At 44.6% G+C, this 16,712-nt stretch overlaps 1 protein-coding gene across 1 annotated transcript; it reads right to left on the reverse strand.

Annotated features, from left to right (window-relative positions):
- Positions 1-2,375: 2,375 nt before the first annotated feature.
- Positions 2,376-8,585, reverse strand: LOC117533428 (kelch-like protein 18; the record flags this gene model as incomplete). Its single annotated transcript, XM_034197155.1, has 4 exons — positions 8,427-8,585; positions 7,376-7,506; positions 3,200-3,340; positions 2,376-2,588 (listed from the first exon to the last, which is right to left on the reverse strand). Coding segments are annotated over exons 1-4 (614 nt in total), but the record flags the coding sequence as incomplete, so codon positions are not given.
- Positions 8,586-16,712: the final 8,127 nt, after the last annotated feature.

A 16,712-nucleotide genomic window follows, 5' to 3' on the forward strand; every position in this document is an offset into this window, starting at 1 on the left:
GTCCTCTGCTCTGACGTGCAGCTCGTCACAGCTCACCTGTCCCCCCCCTCACCTGTTCCTCTGCTCTGACGTGCAGCTCGTCACAGCTCACCTGTCCCCCCCCTCACATGTCCCCCCTCACCTGTCGCCCCCCTCACCTGTTCCTCTGCTCTGACGTGCAGCTCGTCACAGCTCACCTGTCCCCCCCCTCACCTGCCCCCCCCTCACCTGCCCCCCCCTCACCTGTCCCCCCCCTCACCTCGTTCTGCTCTGACGTGCAGCTCGTCACAGCTCACCTGTCCCCCCCCTCCCCTGTCCCCCCCCTCACCTGTTCCTCTGCTCTGACGTGCAGCTCGTCACAGCTCACCTGTCCCCCCCTCACCTGTCCCCCCCTCACCTGTTCCTCTGCTCTGACGTGCAGCGTCACAGCTCACCTGTCCCCCCCCCTCACCTGTCCCCCCCTCACCTGATCCTCTGCTCTGACGTGCAGCTCGTCACAGCTCACCTGTCCCCCCCTCACCTGTCCCCCCCCTCACCTGTTCCTCTGCTCTGACGTGCAGCTCGTCACAGCTCACCTGTCCCCCCCCTCACCTGTCCCCCCCTCACCTGTTCCTCTGCTCTGACATGCAGCTCGTCACAGCTCACCTGTCCCCCCCTTACCTGTCCCCCCCCTCACCTCATCCTCTGCTCTGACGTGCAGCTCGTCACAGCTCACCTGTCCCCCCCCTCACCTGTCCCACCCTCACCTGTTCCTCTGCTCTGACGTGCAGCTCGTCACAGCTCACCTGTCCCCCCCCTCACCTGTTCCTCTGCTCTGACGTGGAGCTCGTCACAGCTGACCTGTCCCCCCCCTCACCTGTTCCTCTGCTCTGACGTGGAGCTCGTCACAGCTCACCTGTCCCCCTTCTCACCTGTCCCCCCCCTCACCTGTCCCCCCCTCACCTGTTCCTCTGCTCTGACGTGCAGCTCACCACAGCTCACCTGTCCCCCCCCCTCACCTGTCCCCCCCTCACCTGTTCCTCTGCTCTGACGTGCAGCTCGTCACAGTTCACCTGTCCCCCCCCTCACCTGTTCCTCTGCTCTGACGTGCAGCTCGTCAGCTCACCTGTCCCCCCTTCACCTGTCCCCCCCTAACCTGTCCCCCCCCCTCACCTGTCCCCCCCCCTCACCTGTTCCTCTGCTCTGACGTGCAGCTCGTCACAGCTCACCTGCCCCCCCCCCCCTCACCTGATCCTCTGCTCTGACGTGCAGCTCGTCACAGCTCACCTGTCCCCCCCCCTCACCTGTCCCCCCCTCACCTGTTCCTCTGCTCTGACGTGCAGCTCGTCACAGCTCACCTGTCCCCCCCCTCACCTGTCCCCCCCCTCACCTGTTCCTCTGCTCTGACGTGCAGCTCGTCACAGCTCACCTGTCCCCCCCCCTTACCTGTCCCCCCTCTCACCTGTCCCCCCCCTCACCTAATCCTCTGCTCTGACGTGCAGCTCGTCACAGCTCACCTGTCCCCCCCCTCACCTGTTCCTCTGCTCTGACGTGTAGCTCGTCACAGCTCACCTGTCCCCCCCTCACCTGTTCCTCTGCTCTGACGTGTAGCTCGTCACAGCTCACCTGTCCCCCCCCTCACCTGTCCCCCCCTCACCTGATCCTCTGCTCTGACGTGCAGCTCGTCACAGCTCACCTGTCCTCCCCTCACCTGATCCTCTGCTCTGACGTGCAGCTCGTCACAGCTCACCTGTCCCCCCCCTCACCTGTCCCCCCCCTCACCTGATCCTCTGCTCTGACGTGCAGCTCGTCACAGCTCACCTGTCCCCCCCTCACCTGTTCCTCTGCTCTGACGTGCAGCTCGTCACAGCTCACCTGTCCCCCCCTCACCTAATCCTCTGCTCTGACGTGCAGCTCGTCACAGCTCACCTGTCCCCCCCTCACCTAATCCTCTGCTCTGACGTGCAGCTCGTCACAGCTCACCTGTCCCCCCCTCACCTAATCCTCTGCTCTGACGTGTAGCTCGTCACAGCTCACCTGTCCCCCCCCTCACCTGTCCCCCCCTCACCTGATCCTCTGCTCTGACGTGCAGCTCGTCACAGCTCACCTGTCCCCCCCTCACCTGTTCCTCTGCTCTGACGTGCAGCTCGTCACAGCTCACCTGTCCCCCCCTCACCTGTTCCTCTGCTCTGACGTGCAGCTCGTCACAGCTCACCTGTCCCCCCCCTCACCTGTCCCCCCCCCCTCACCTGTCCCCCCTCACCTGTTCCTCTGCTCTGACGTGCAGCTCGTCACAGCTCACCTGTCCCCCCCTCACCTGTCCCCCCCCTCACCTGTCCCCCCTCACCTGTTCCTCTGCTCTGACGTGCAGCTCGTCACAGCTCACCTGTCCCCCCCTCACCTGTCCCCCCCCTCACCTGTCCCCCCTCACCTGTTCCTCTGCTCTGACGTGCAGCTCGTCACAGCTCACCAGCTCCAGCAGCTCCTCTGCCTTCAGGCTCAGAAACTCCTCGGACTCGCAGACCTGCAGGAAGTTCTGGAACAGGAAGCTGCTGGCGGAGTCGTAGAGAGACGTGCACATCATGGTCTCAGCAAACTGACGCACCCCCAGACAGTTCTTAGGGTGCAACCTGCAGGGGGGGGAGTGAGGGTGAGTTACCTGTCCTGCAGGTGTGTGAGGTACCTGTCCTGCAGGTAGCAGCAGTAGGTGTGTGTGTGTGTGTGTGTGTGTGTGTGTGTGTGTGTGTGTGTGTGTGTGTTGTGTGTGTGTGTGTATATGTGTGTGTGTGTGTGTGTGTGTGAGTTACCTGTCCTGCAGGTAGCAGCAGTAGGTGTGTGTGTGTGTGTGTGTGTGTATATGTGTGTGTGTGTGTGTGTGTGTGTGTGTGTGTGGGTGTGTGTGTGTGTGTGAGTGTGTGAGTTACCTGTCCTGCAGGTAGCAGCAGTAGGTGTGTGTGTGTGTGTGTGTGTGTATATGTGTGGTGTGTGTGTGTGTGTGGTGTGTGTGTGTGTGTGTGTGTGAGTGTGTGAGTTACCTGTCCTGCAGGTAGCAGCAGTAGGTGTGTGTGTGTGTGTGTGTGTGTATATGTGTGTGTGTGTGTGTGTGTGTGTGTGAGTTACCTGTCCTGCAGGTAGCAGCAGTAGGTGTGTGTGTGTGTGTGTATATGTGTGTGTGTGTGTGTGTGTGTGTGTGTGTGTGTGTGTGTGTGTGTGTGTGTGTGTGTGTGTGTGTGTGTGTTACCTGTCCTGCAGGTAGCAGCAGCACGCCTCCTTGACGCTCTGCAGCTGCAGGAAGCTGGCTCCCATCAGGAGGCTCTGCACGTTCTGCTGGTCGATCGCAACATGGCCGCTGTACGCAAAGTTCACCAGAGCCTCCAGAGCACTGAGGGGTCAGAACCAGAACCAGTCAGAACCAGAGTCAGAACCAGTCAGAACCAGAGTCAGAACCAGAACCAGTCAGAACCAGAGTCAGAACCAGAGTCAGAACCAGAAGGCATAGTTTGACCTCTACACCGCACTCACTAACCTGGTCGAAATATTTCCACACTCCTTTTTGACGCCATGTCTGTTGTGTAGGACTCTTCTTAGAGTGTAAATAATTACCGGACTATGACTGGTAAAATATGTTGAATACCGGCAAAACTAAATCTCTCCTGTCAAAATGTCTCTGCACTTTGCCGCCACACACGGTTGCCAAGCAGCGAGTGTTGTTGTTTAGGCTGGCCATGTGTCGCGAGTGTTGACAGGGGGCGGGGAGCGCGCTCATGAACTGTTAGCGCCGGAACCTCGCAACGGCTGCGGAGCGCATTAAGGCCTAAGATGAGGTTTGAGTCTGCGTGATCTGCGTGTAGGGAGGGGCAGCAGCCATATCATTGGCTAGAACTAGATCTGATGGATTTGGACATAAACACGAGTGAAGTATAATCAGTAGAATACAGTAGTATTAGTAGTAGAATACAGTAGTATTAGTCAGTAGAATACAGTAGTATTAGTAGTAGAATACAGTAGTATTAGTCAGTAGAATACAGTAGTATTAGTAGTAGAATACAGTAGTATTAGTCAGTAGAATACAGTAGTATTAGTAGTAGTATTAGTCAGTAGAATACAGTAGTATTAGTAGTAGAATACAGTAGTATTAGTCAGTAGAATACAGTAGTATTAGTCAGTAGAATACAGTAGTATTAGTCAGTAGAATACAGTAGTATTAGTAGTAGTATTAGTCAGTAGAATACAGTAGTATTAGTCAGTAGAATACAGTAGTATTAATCAGTAGAATACAGTAGTATTAATCAGTAGAATACAGTAGTATTAGTAGTAGAATACAGTAGTATTAGTAGTAGAATACAGTAGTATTAGTCAGTAGAATACAGTAGTATTAGTCAGTAGAATACAGTAGTATTAGTAGTAGAATACAGTAGTATTAGTCAGTAGAATACAGTAGTATTAGTAGTAGAATACAGTAGTATTAGTCAGTAGAATACAGTAGTATTAGTAGTAGAATACAGTAGTATTAGTAGTAGAATACAGTAGTATTAGTCAGTAGAATACAGTAGTATTAGTAGTAGAATACAGTAGTATTAGTCAGTAGAATACAGTAGTATTAGTCAGTAGAATACAGTAGTAGTATTAGTAGTAGAATACAGTAGTATTAGTCAGTAGAATACAGTAGTATTAGTCAGTAGTATTAGTCAGTAGAATACAGTAGTATTAGTCAGTAGAATACAATAGAATTAGTCAGTAGAATACAGTAGTATTAGTCAGTAGAATACAGTAGTATTAGTAGTAGTATTAGTCAGTAGAATACAGTAGTATTAGTCAGTAGAATACAGTAGTATTAGGTAGAATACAGTAGTATTAGGTAGAATACAGTAGTATTAGTCAGTAGAATACAGTAGTATTAGTCAGTAGTATTAGTCAGTCAGTAGTATCAGTCAGTAGTATTAGTATTAGTCAGTAGAATACAGTAGTATTAGTCAGTAGAATACAGTAGTATTAGTCAGTAGAATACAGTAGTATTAGTAGTAGTATTAGTCAGTAGAATACAGTAGTATTAGTCAGTAGAATACAGTAGTATTAGTCAGTAGAATACAATAGTATTAGTCAGTAGAATACAGTAGTATTAGTAGTAGTATTAGTCAGTAGAATACAGTAGTATTAGTCAGTAGAATACAGTAGTATTAGTCAGTAGAATACAGTAGTATTAGTCAGGAGAATACAGTAGTATTAGTCAGTAGAATACAGTAGTATTAGTCAGTAGTATTAGTAGTAGTATTAGTCAGTCAGTAGTATCAGTCAGTAGTATTAGTAGTAGTATTAGTCAGTAGAATACAGTAGTATTAGTCAGTAGAATACAGTAGTATTAATAAGTAGAATACAGTAGTATTAGTCAGTAGAATACAGTAGTATTAGTCAGTAGAATACAGTAGTATTAGTCAGTAGAATACAGTAGTATTAGTCAGTAGAATACAGTAGTATTAGTAGTAGTATTAGTCAGTAAAATACAGGAGTATTAGTAGTAGTATTAGTCAGTAGAATACAGTAGTATTAGTCAGTAGAATACAGTAGTATTAGTCAGTAGAATACAGTAGTATTAGTAGTAGAATACAGTAGTATTAGTCAGTAGAATACAGTAGTATTAGTCAGTAGAATACAGTAGTATTAATAAGTAGAATACAGTAGTATTAGTCAGTAGAATACAGTAGTATTAGTCAGTAGAATACAGTAGTATTAGTCAGTAGAATACAGTAGTATTAGTAGTAGAATACAGTAGTATTAGTCAGTAGAATACAGTAGTATTAGTCAGTAGAATACAGTAGTATTAGTATTAGTCAGTAGAATACAGTAGTATTAGTCAGTAGAATACAGTAGTATTAGTAGTAGAATACAGTAGTATTAGTCAGTAGAATACAGTAGTATTAGTCAGTTAGTAGTATTAGTCAGTAGTATTAGTCAGTAGAATACAGTAGTATTAGTCAGTAGAATACAGTAGTATTAGTCAGTAGAATACAGTAGTATTAGTCAGTAGTATTAGTCAGTAGAATAAAGTAGTATTAGTCAGTAGAATACAGTAGTATTAGTAGTAGTATTAGTCAGTAGAATACAGTAGTATTAGTCAGGAGAATACAGTAGTATTAGTCAGTAGAATACAGTAGTATTAGTCAGTAGTATTAGTATTAGTCAGTCAGTAGTATCAGTCAGTAGAATACAGTAGTATTAGTCAGTCAGTAGTATTAGTAGTAGTATTAGTCAGTAGAATACAGTAGTATTAGTCAGTAGAATACAGTAGTATTAGTCAGTAGAATACAGTAGTATTAGTCAGTAGAATACAGTAGTATTAGTAGTAGTATTAGTCAGTAGAATACAGTAGTATTAGTCAGGAGAATACAGTAGTATTAGTCAGTAGAATACAGTAGTATTAGTCAGTAGTATTAGTATTAGTCAGTCAGTAGTATCAGTCAGTAGAATACAGTAGTATTAGTCAGTAGAATACAGTAGTATTAGTCAGTCAGTAGTATCAGTCAGTAGAATACAGTAGTATCAGTCAGTAGAATACAGTAGTATTAGTCAGTAGAATACAGTAGTATTAGTCAGTCAGTAGTATCAGTCAGTAGAATACAGTAGTATTAGTCAGTAAGTAGAATACAGTAGTATTAGTCAGTAGAATACAGTAGTATTAGTCAGTAGAATACAGTAGTATTAGTCAGTAGACTACAGTAGTATTAGTCAGTAGTATTAGTCAGTAGAATACAGTAGTATTAGTCAGTAGAATACAGTAGTATTAGTCAGTAGAATACAGTAGTATTAGTCAGTAGTATTAGTAGTAGTATTAGTCAGTAAGTAGTATCAGTCAGTAGTATTAGTAGTAGTATTAGTCAGTAGAATACAGTAGTATTAGTCAGTAGAATACAGTAGTATTAGTAGTAGTATTAGTCAGTAGAATACAGTAGTATTAGTCAGTAGAATGCAGTAGTATTAGTAGTAGTATTAGTCAGTAGAATACAGTAGTATTAGTCAGTAGAATACAGTAGTATTAGTCAGTAGAATACAGTAGTATTAGTAGTAGTATTAGTCAGTAGAATACAGTAGTATTAGTCAGTAGAATACAGTAGTATTAGTCAGTAGAATACAGTAGTATTAGTAGTAGTATTAGTCAGTAGAATACAGTAGTATTAGTAGTAGTATTAGTCAGTAGAATACAGTAGTATTAGTCAGTAGAATACAGTAGTATTAGTAGTAGTATTAGTCAGTAGAATACAGTAGTATTAGTCAGTAGAATATAGTAGTATTAGTCAGTAGAATACAGTAGTATTAGTCAGTAGAATACAGTAGTATTAGTAGTAGTATTAGTTAACAGAATACAGTAGTATTAGTCAGTAGAATACAGTAGTATTAGTAGTAGTATTAGTAGTACTTGTACCTGGGGTCCATGCCCTGCATCAGGATCTCGTCCTGTTTGCACTCCATCATGTCGTTGGTAAACATGGCGTGGAAATACGGAATGGAAGCAGCGAGAACGATCCGGTGAGCGCTGAACTTATGACCCCCTGCCTAAAGTACAAAAACACAACAACAGATATTAATACACAACCACACTATAACTGAGGTCCCCCGCCTGCAGAACAACAACAAGTATTATACACAACACGTATTAATACACAACAACACGTATACACAATAACACGTATTAATATACAACAACACGTATTAATACACAACAACACGTATACACAATAACACGTAATAATACACAATAACACTATAACTGAGCCCCCCTGCCTAAATACACATTATTACACAGCTTAGTTGAATACTGGATTCTGATTGGTCAATTTGGACATTTCAGAGATTGTTAATACTGGATAAGAGACTGTTGCTAAGGTAAATAATGACTGTTGCTATGGTAACTGTTGCTAAAGTAAATAATGACTGTTGCTAAGGTAAATAATGACTGTTGCTAAGGTAACTGTTGCTCAAGTAAATAATGACTGTTGTATTGGTACACAGTGTTGTGAGTACTTGTACTGCAGAAGAGTATTAGTACACAGTGTTGTGAGTACTTGTACTGCAGCAGAGTATTAGTACACAGTGTTATGAGTACTTGTACTACAGCAGAGTATTAGTACACAGTGTTATGAGTACTTGTACTGCAGTACTACCTTCAGGGATACCAGACACACAGGTAGCTTCAGGTGTTCAGGTGAGTTCAGATCTACAGGTGATCAGGTTCAGATCTATAGGTTCAGATCTACAGGTGATCAATGTGTCAGGTGTCCCTCCGCAACAGCTCAGACAGGAAGTAGAGCCTCTCTGTTGCCATGACAACCTGAGAGGTCAGCAGGTTAGCCCAGTGATGCTAACAGAAGCTAACAGCCGTTATGCTCCTGTTAGCATGTTGTTAGCATGTTGTTAGCTTTTGTTAGCATGTAGCAACAGGCTAACCTCAGCCCCTCGCGCTGCTTCGGTCTTACCTTGAGCGTGACGTCACACAGCTTCCCCTGACGTCGCACCTCCTCCATGACAACATAGCCTCGCGCGGGCAGGTCGCTGACGGAGAAGTGAACCAAGTCCTCGAGCTCCTCGCACGAGACGTCTCCCATCCTCAGAGCAGCACGAGCCCTCCGGACCACTTCCGGCCTTCAAAGTAAGAGTCCACTGTCAAACTGGTTTCTAAAGCTTTGAGGAGTGGCCTTCAAAATAAAAACTCAGCCCCACGAGGTCTCTAAAAACACATTCTTTATTTAATAAAGTTAGATATCATTTACATTTTGAATGTAGTAATATATATACAACACATTTATTCATGTATTATGTACAATTCTGTATGAATCATAATATGTTTTTATATAATATTAACCCTCTCTGGTCTGGTCTACAAGATCCACTACACCTCTATGGTACCCATGTACATGTCAAACTCTTCCCAAAGGTCAAGGAATACCATGATCATAACACCAGAGGGAGCTCCACAAATCATGTGAAACCCAGATTGGGCACAAAAAAGGGGGAATACACGTTTCGCAATGATGCCACATCAAGGTGGAACGCTCTTCCCACAACTGTAAAGGAAAGTAAAACTATACTTACCTTCAAAACCTCTCTTAAAGAGCACCTTCGGGGGAGAGCATTGCAAAACTGGCCCCGGTAATGGTACAAATCTCAACCTGTCGTTCAATGGACAGCTCCCCCCCCCCCCCATCTATGTATATACTCGCATTTTAGACTCTGTTACTAACTGTATATCTGTAGACTTGGTATGTCTTAAATGTCCGGTTAGGATGTATTAGAACGAAATCTAAAATGAAAATTGTAAACAAGCAATCTGTATGTAAAAAACCACCTGTATGTAAATTGTAAATAAGCCATCTGTATGTCAAATATGTCTTATATGTCTTAAATGACATGATGAATTGGAAATGGGGGACCCTGATGTAAACAAGACGAAAGTCTTTCTCTGGTCTGCATCCCCTTAACAATTGTATGTTTTGAGCTGTACTGTACTGTACCCAATATACAAGCTGTTAATACACTTTTCAATCAATCAATCAATCAATCAATCAATCAATCAATCCCTAACCCTTAATGTTATAGCGCTGCAACAGCTCATTATAATGAGAGCGGCTAATCATCACTAGCTATAAATGATATTATATATATTTCAAGGTCCCTATGATACTGTTTCTCATCAATATATCCCAGGTCTCAGATATATCCAGAGCCTGTCTCTGATTGGCTGAAACACCAACCAGATCATTGCAGCATTACCCATAATCCCCTCTGTTTCAGCCCTGTTTCCAAAGTGCTGATTCTCTGTCTGTTACTTCAGATGAAAATAAGGAGCCCCTCCCCACGCCCCTCTGAGAGAGATCTGGTTACAAAGAACTCAATGGAGCTCTAGAGGAGGTTCAGGTGATAAGGGGGGGGGGGGGGGGGGGGGGGGGTTACCCTGGTTGCTGATTGGCTAATGGTTACACAAGACAACACACCGTTATGACATCATAAAGTGGCCAAAATCTGATCAGCTCATTTTCAGACAGGTTTTTATAGAAATGGATCAAAAAGAGAGAGATCTTTGTTCCTGAACCTTTCAGTCTCTTTCCACAGAGGGGACACATGTTGATGTAGAAGAGACATGAAGAAGAGGGGACACATGTTGATGTAGAAGAGACATGGAGAAGAGGGGACACATGTTGATGTAGAAGAGACAGGAATAAGAGGGGACACATGTTGATGTAGAAGAGACATGAAGAAGAGGGGACACATGTTGATGTAGAAGAGACATGAAGAAGAGGGGACACATGTTGATGTAGAAGAGACAAGAAGAAGAGGGGACACATGTTGATGTAGAAGAGACATGAAGAAGAGGGGACACGTGTTGATGTAGAAGAGACATGAAGAAGAGGGGACACATGTTGATGTAGAAGAGACATGAAGAAGAGGTTAGAAGAGACATGAGACGAGGGGACAACGTGTTGATGTAGAAGAGACATGAAGAAGAGGGGACACGTGTTGATGTAGAAGAGACATGAAGAAGAGGGGACACATGTTGATGTAGAAGAGACATGAAGAAGAGGGGACACGTGTTGATGTAGAAGAGACATGAAGAAGAGGGGACACGTGTTGATGTAGAAGAGACATGAAGAAGAGGGGAAACATGTTGATGTAGAGGAGACATGAAGAAGAGGGGACACGTGTTGATGTAGAAGAGACATGAAGAAGAGGGGACACGTGTTGATGTGGAAGAGACATGAAGAAGAGGGGACACGTGTTGATGTAGAAGAGACATGAAGAAGAGGGGACACAGTGTTGATTGTAGAAGAGACATGAAGAAGAGGGGACACATGTTGATGTAGAAGAGACATGAAGAAGAGGGGACACATGTTGATGTAGAAGAGACATGAAGAAGAGGGGACACGTGTTGATGTAGAAGAGACATGAAGAAGAGGGGACACGTGTTGATGTGGAAGAGGAGACATGAAGAAGAGGGGACACGTGTTGATGTAGAGGAGACATGAAGAAGAGGGGACACGTGTTGATGTAGGAAGAGACATGAAGAAGAGGGGACACGTGTTTGATGTGGAAGAGACATGAAGAAGAGGGGACACGTGTTGATGTAGGGGACACATGGAAGAAGAGGGGACACGTGTTGATGTAGAAGAGACATGAAGAAGGAAGAGGGGACACGTGTTGATGTGGAAGAGACATGAAGAAGAGGGGACCGTGTTGATGTAGAAGAGACATGAAGAAGAGGGGACACATGTTGATGTAGAAGAGACATGAAGAAGAGGGGACACATGTTGATGTAGAAGAGACATGAGAAGAGGGGACACATGTTGATGTAGAGGACATGAAGAAGAGGGGACACATGTTGATGTAGAAGAGACATGAAGAAGAGGGGACACATGTTGATGTAGAAGAGACATGAAGAAGAGGGGACACATGTTGATGTAGAAGAGACATGAAGAAGAGGGGACACATGTTGATGTAGAAGAGACATGAAGAAGAGGGGACACATGTTGATGTAGAAGAGACATGAAGAAGAGGGGACACATGTTGATGTAGAAGAGACATGAAAAGAGGGGACACATGTTGATGTAGAAGAGACATGAAGAAGAGGGGACACATGTTGATGTAGAAGAGACATGAAGAAGAGGGGACACATGTTGATGTAGAAGAGACATGAAGAAGAGGGGACACATGTTGATGTAGAAGAGACATGAAGAAGAGGGGACACATGTTGATGTAGAAGAGACATGAAGAAGAGGGGACACATGTTGATGTAGAAGAGACATGAAGAAGAGGGGACACATGTTGATGTAGAAGAGACATGAAGAAGAGGGGACACATGTTGATGTAGAAGAGACATGAAGAAGAGGGGACACGTGTTGATGTAGAAGAGACATGAAGAAGAGGGGACACATGTTGATGTAGAAGAGACATGAAGAAGAGGGGACACATGTTGATGTAGAAGAGACATGAAGAAGAGGGACACATGTTGATGTAGAAGAGACATGAAGAAGAGGGGACACATGTTGATGAAAGAGACATGAAGAAGAGGGGACACATGTTGATGTAGAAGAGACATGAAGAAGAGGGGACACATGTTGATGAAGAGAGACATGAAGAAGAGGGGACACATGTTGATGTAGAAGAGACATGAAGAAGGGGGACACATGTTGATGGTAGAGGAGACATGAAGAAGAGGGGACACGTGTTGATGTAAGAAGAGACATGAAGAAGAGGGGACACGTGTTGATGTAGAAGAGACATGAAGAAGAGGGGACACGTGTTTGATGTAGAAGAGACATGAAGAAGAGGGGACACATGTTGATGTAGAAGAGACATGAAGAAGAGGGGACACATGTTGATGTAGAAGAGACATGAAGAAAGGGGACACATGTTGATGTAGAAGAGACATGAAGAAGAGGGGACACATGTTGATGTAGAAGAGACTGAAGAAGAGGGGACACATGTTGATGTAGAAGAGACATGAAGAAGAGGGGACACGTGTTGATGTAGAAGAGACCTGAAGAAGAGGGGACACGTGTTGATGTAGAAGAGACATGAGAAGAGGGGACACATTTAGATGAGGAAGAGACATGAGAGAGAGGGTAAAACATGTTGATGTAGAAGAGACATGAAGAAGAGGGGACACATGTTGATGTAGAAGAGACATGAAGAAGATGGGACACATGTTGATGTAGAAGAGACATGAAGAAGAGGGGACACATGTTGATGTAGAAGAGACATGAAGAGAGGGGACCATGTTGATGTAGAAGAGACATGAAGAAGAGGGGACACATGTTGATGTAGAAGAGACATGAAGAAGAGGGGACACATGTTGATGTAGAAGAGACATGAAGAAGAGGGGACACATGTTGATGTAGAAGAGACATGAAGAAGAGGGGACACATGTTGATGTAGAAGAGACATGAAGAAGAGGGGACACATGTTGATGTAGAAGAGACTGAAGAAGAGGGGACACATGTTGATGTAGAAGAGACATTAAAGAGGGGACACATGTTGATGTAGAAGAGACATGAAGAAGAGGGGACACATGTTGATGTAGAAGAGACATGAAGAAGAGGGGACACATGTTGATGTAGAAGAGACATGAAGAAGAGGGGACACATGGTGATGTAGAAGAGACATGAGAAGAGGGGACACATGTTGATGTAGAAGAGACATGAAGAAGAGGGGACACATGTTGATGTAAGAAGACATGAAGAAGAGGGGACACATGTTGATGAGAAGAGACATGAAGAAGAGGGGACACATGTTGATGTAGAAGAGACATGAAGAAGAGGGGACACATGTTGATGTAGAAGAGACATGAAGAAGAGGGGACACATGTTGATGTAGAAGAGACATGAAGAAGAGGGGACACATGTTGATGTAGAAGAGACATGAAGAAGAGGGGACACATGTTGATGTAGAAGAGACATGAAGAAGAGGGGACACATGTTGATGTAGAAGAGACATGAAGAAGAGGGGACACATGTTGATGTAGAAGAGACATGAAGAAGAGGGGACACATGTTGATGTAGAAGAGACATGAAGAAGAGGGGACACATGTTGATGTAGAAGAGACATGAGAAGAGGGGCACATGTTGATGTAGAAGAGACATGAAGAAGAGGGGACACATGTTGATGTAGAAGAGACATGAAGAAGAGGGGACACATGTTGATGTAGAAGAGACATGAAGAAGAGGGGACACATGTTGATGTAGAAGAGACATGAAGAAGAGGGGACACATGTTGATGTAGAAGAGACATGAGTAGGGCACACATGGTGATGTAGAAGAGACATGATAAGAGGGGACACATGTGTGATGTAGAAGAGACATGAAGAAGAGGGGAACCATGTGATGTAGAAGAGACATGAAGAAGAGGGGCACATGTTGATGTAGAAGAGACATTAAGAGAGGGGACACATGTTGATGTAGAAGAGACATGAAGAAGAGGGACACATGCTTGATGTTAGAAGAGACATGAAGAAGAGGGGAACACATGTTGATGTAGAAGAGACATGAAGAAGAGGGACACATGTTGATGTAGAAGAGACATGGAGAAGAGGGGACACATGTTGATGTAGAGAGACATGACGAAGAGGGGACACATGTTGATGTAGAAGAGACATGAAGAAGAGGGGACACATGTTGATGTAGAAGAGACATGGAGAAGAGGGGACACATGTTGATGTAGAAGAGACATGAAGAAGAGGGGACAACATGTTGATGTAGAAGAGACATGGAGAAGAGGGGACACATGTTGATGTAGAAGAGACATGAAGAAGAGGGGACACATGTTGATGTAGAAGAGACATGGAGAAGAGGGGACACATGTTGATGTAGAGAGACATGAAGAGAAGAGGGACACATGTTGATGTAGAAGAGACATGAAGAAGAGGGGACACATGTTGATGTAGAAGAGACATGGAGAAGAGGGACACATGTTGATGTAGAAGAGACATGAGAAGAGGGGACACATGTTGATGAAGAAGAGACATGAAGAAGAGGGGACACATGTTGATGTAGAAGAGACATGAAGAAGAGGGGACACATGTTGATGTAGAAGAGACATGAAGAAGAGGGGACACATGTTGATGTAGAAGAGACATGAGAAGAGGGGACACATGTTGATGTAGAAGAGACATGAAGAAGAGGGGACACATGTTGATGTAGAAGAGACATGAGAAAGGGGACACATGTTGATGTAGAAGAGACATGAGAAGAGGGGACACATGTTGATGTAGAAGAACATGAGAAGAGGGGACACAAGGGGACACATGTTGATGTAGAAGAGACATGAAGAAGAGGGGACACATGGTGATGTAGAAGAGACATGAAGAAGAGGGGACACATGTTGATGTAGAAGAGACATGAAGAAGAGGGGACACATGTTGATGTAGAAGAGACATGAAGAAGAGGGGACACATGTTGATGTAAGAAGAGACATGAAGAAGAGGGGACACATGTTGATGTAGAAGAGACATGAAGAAGAGGGGACACATGTTGATGTAGAAGAGACATGAAGAAGAGGGGACACAGTGTTGATGTAGAAGAGACATGAAGAAGAGGGGACACATGCTGATGTAGAAGAGACATGGAAGAAGAGGGGACACATGCTGATGTAGAAGAGACATGAGAAGAGGGGACACATGCTGATGTAGAAGAGACAATGAAGAAGAGGGACACATGCTGATGTAGAAGAGACATGAAGAAGAGGGGACACATGTTGATGTAGAAGAGACATGAAGAAGAGGGGACACATGTTGATGTAGAAGAGACATGAGGAAGAGGGAAACATGTTGAATGTAGAAGAGACATGAGGAAGAGGGACACATGTTGATGTAGAAAGACATGAAGAAGGGGGACACATGTTGATGTAGAAGAGACATGAAGAAGAGGGGACACATGTTGATGAGAAGAGACATGAAGAAGAGGGGACACATGTTGATGAAGAAGAGACATGAAGAAGAGAGGGGACACATGTTGATGTAGGAGACATGAAGAAGAGGGGACACATGTTGATGTAGAAGAGACATGAAGAAGAGGGGACACATGTTGATGTAGAAGAGACATGAAGAAGAGGGGACACATGTTGATGTAGAAGAGACATGAGGAAGAGGGACACATGTTGATGTAGAAGAGACATGAGAAGAGGGGACACATGTTGATGTAGAAGAGACATGAGAAGAGGGGGACACATGTTGATGTAGAAGAGACATGAAGAAGAGGGGACACATGTTGATGTAGAAGAGACTGAGGAAGAGGGGACACATGTTGATGTAGAAAGACATGAAGAAGAGGGGACACATGTTGATGTAGAAGAGACATGAAGAAGAGGGGACACATGTTGATGTAGAAGAGACGTGAAGAAGAGGGGACACATGTTGATGTAGAGGACACATGAAGAAGAGGGGACACATGTTGATGAAGAAGAGACATGAAGAAGAGGGGACACATGTTGATGAAGAAGAGACATGAAGAAGAGGGGACACATGTTGATGAAGAAGAGACATGAAGAAGAGGGGACACATGTTGATGTAGAGGACACATGAAGAAGAGGGGACACATGTTGATGTAGAGAGACATGAAGAAGAGGGGACACATGTTGATGTAGAGAGACATTAAGAAGGGGACACATGTTGATGTAGAGGAGACATGAAGAAGAGGTGGACCATGTTGATGTAGAGGAGACATGAAGAAGAGGGGACACATGTTGATGAAGAAGAGACATGAGGAAGATGGGACACATGTTGATGAAGAAGAGAATGAAGAAGAGGGGACACATGTTGATGTAGAAGAGACATGAAGAAGAGGGGACACATGTTGATGAAGAAGAGACATGAAGAAGAGGGGACACGTGTTGATGTAGAAGAGACATGAAGAAGAGGGGACACGTGTTGATGTAGAAGAGACATGAAGAAGAGGGGACACGTGTTGATGTAGAAGAGACATGAAGAAGAGGGGACACGTGTTGATGTAGAAGAGACATGAAGAAGAGGGGACACGTGTTGATGTAGAAGAGACATGAAGAAGAGGGGACACGTGTTGATGTAGAAGAGACATGAAGAAGAGGGGACACATGTTGATGTAGAAGAGACATGAAGAAGAGGGGACACATGTTGATGTAGAGGAGACATGAAGAAGAGGGGACACATGTTGATGAGAAGAGACATGAAGAAGAGGGGACACGTGTTTGATGTAGAAGAGACATGAAGAAGAGGGGACACGTGTTGATGTAGAGACATG

This window comes from Gymnodraco acuticeps, unplaced genomic scaffold (genome assembly GCF_902827175.1).
Source record: "Gymnodraco acuticeps unplaced genomic scaffold, fGymAcu1.1, whole genome shotgun sequence".
Classification (NCBI taxonomy): Eukaryota; Metazoa; Chordata; class Actinopteri; order Perciformes; family Bathydraconidae; genus Gymnodraco; species Gymnodraco acuticeps.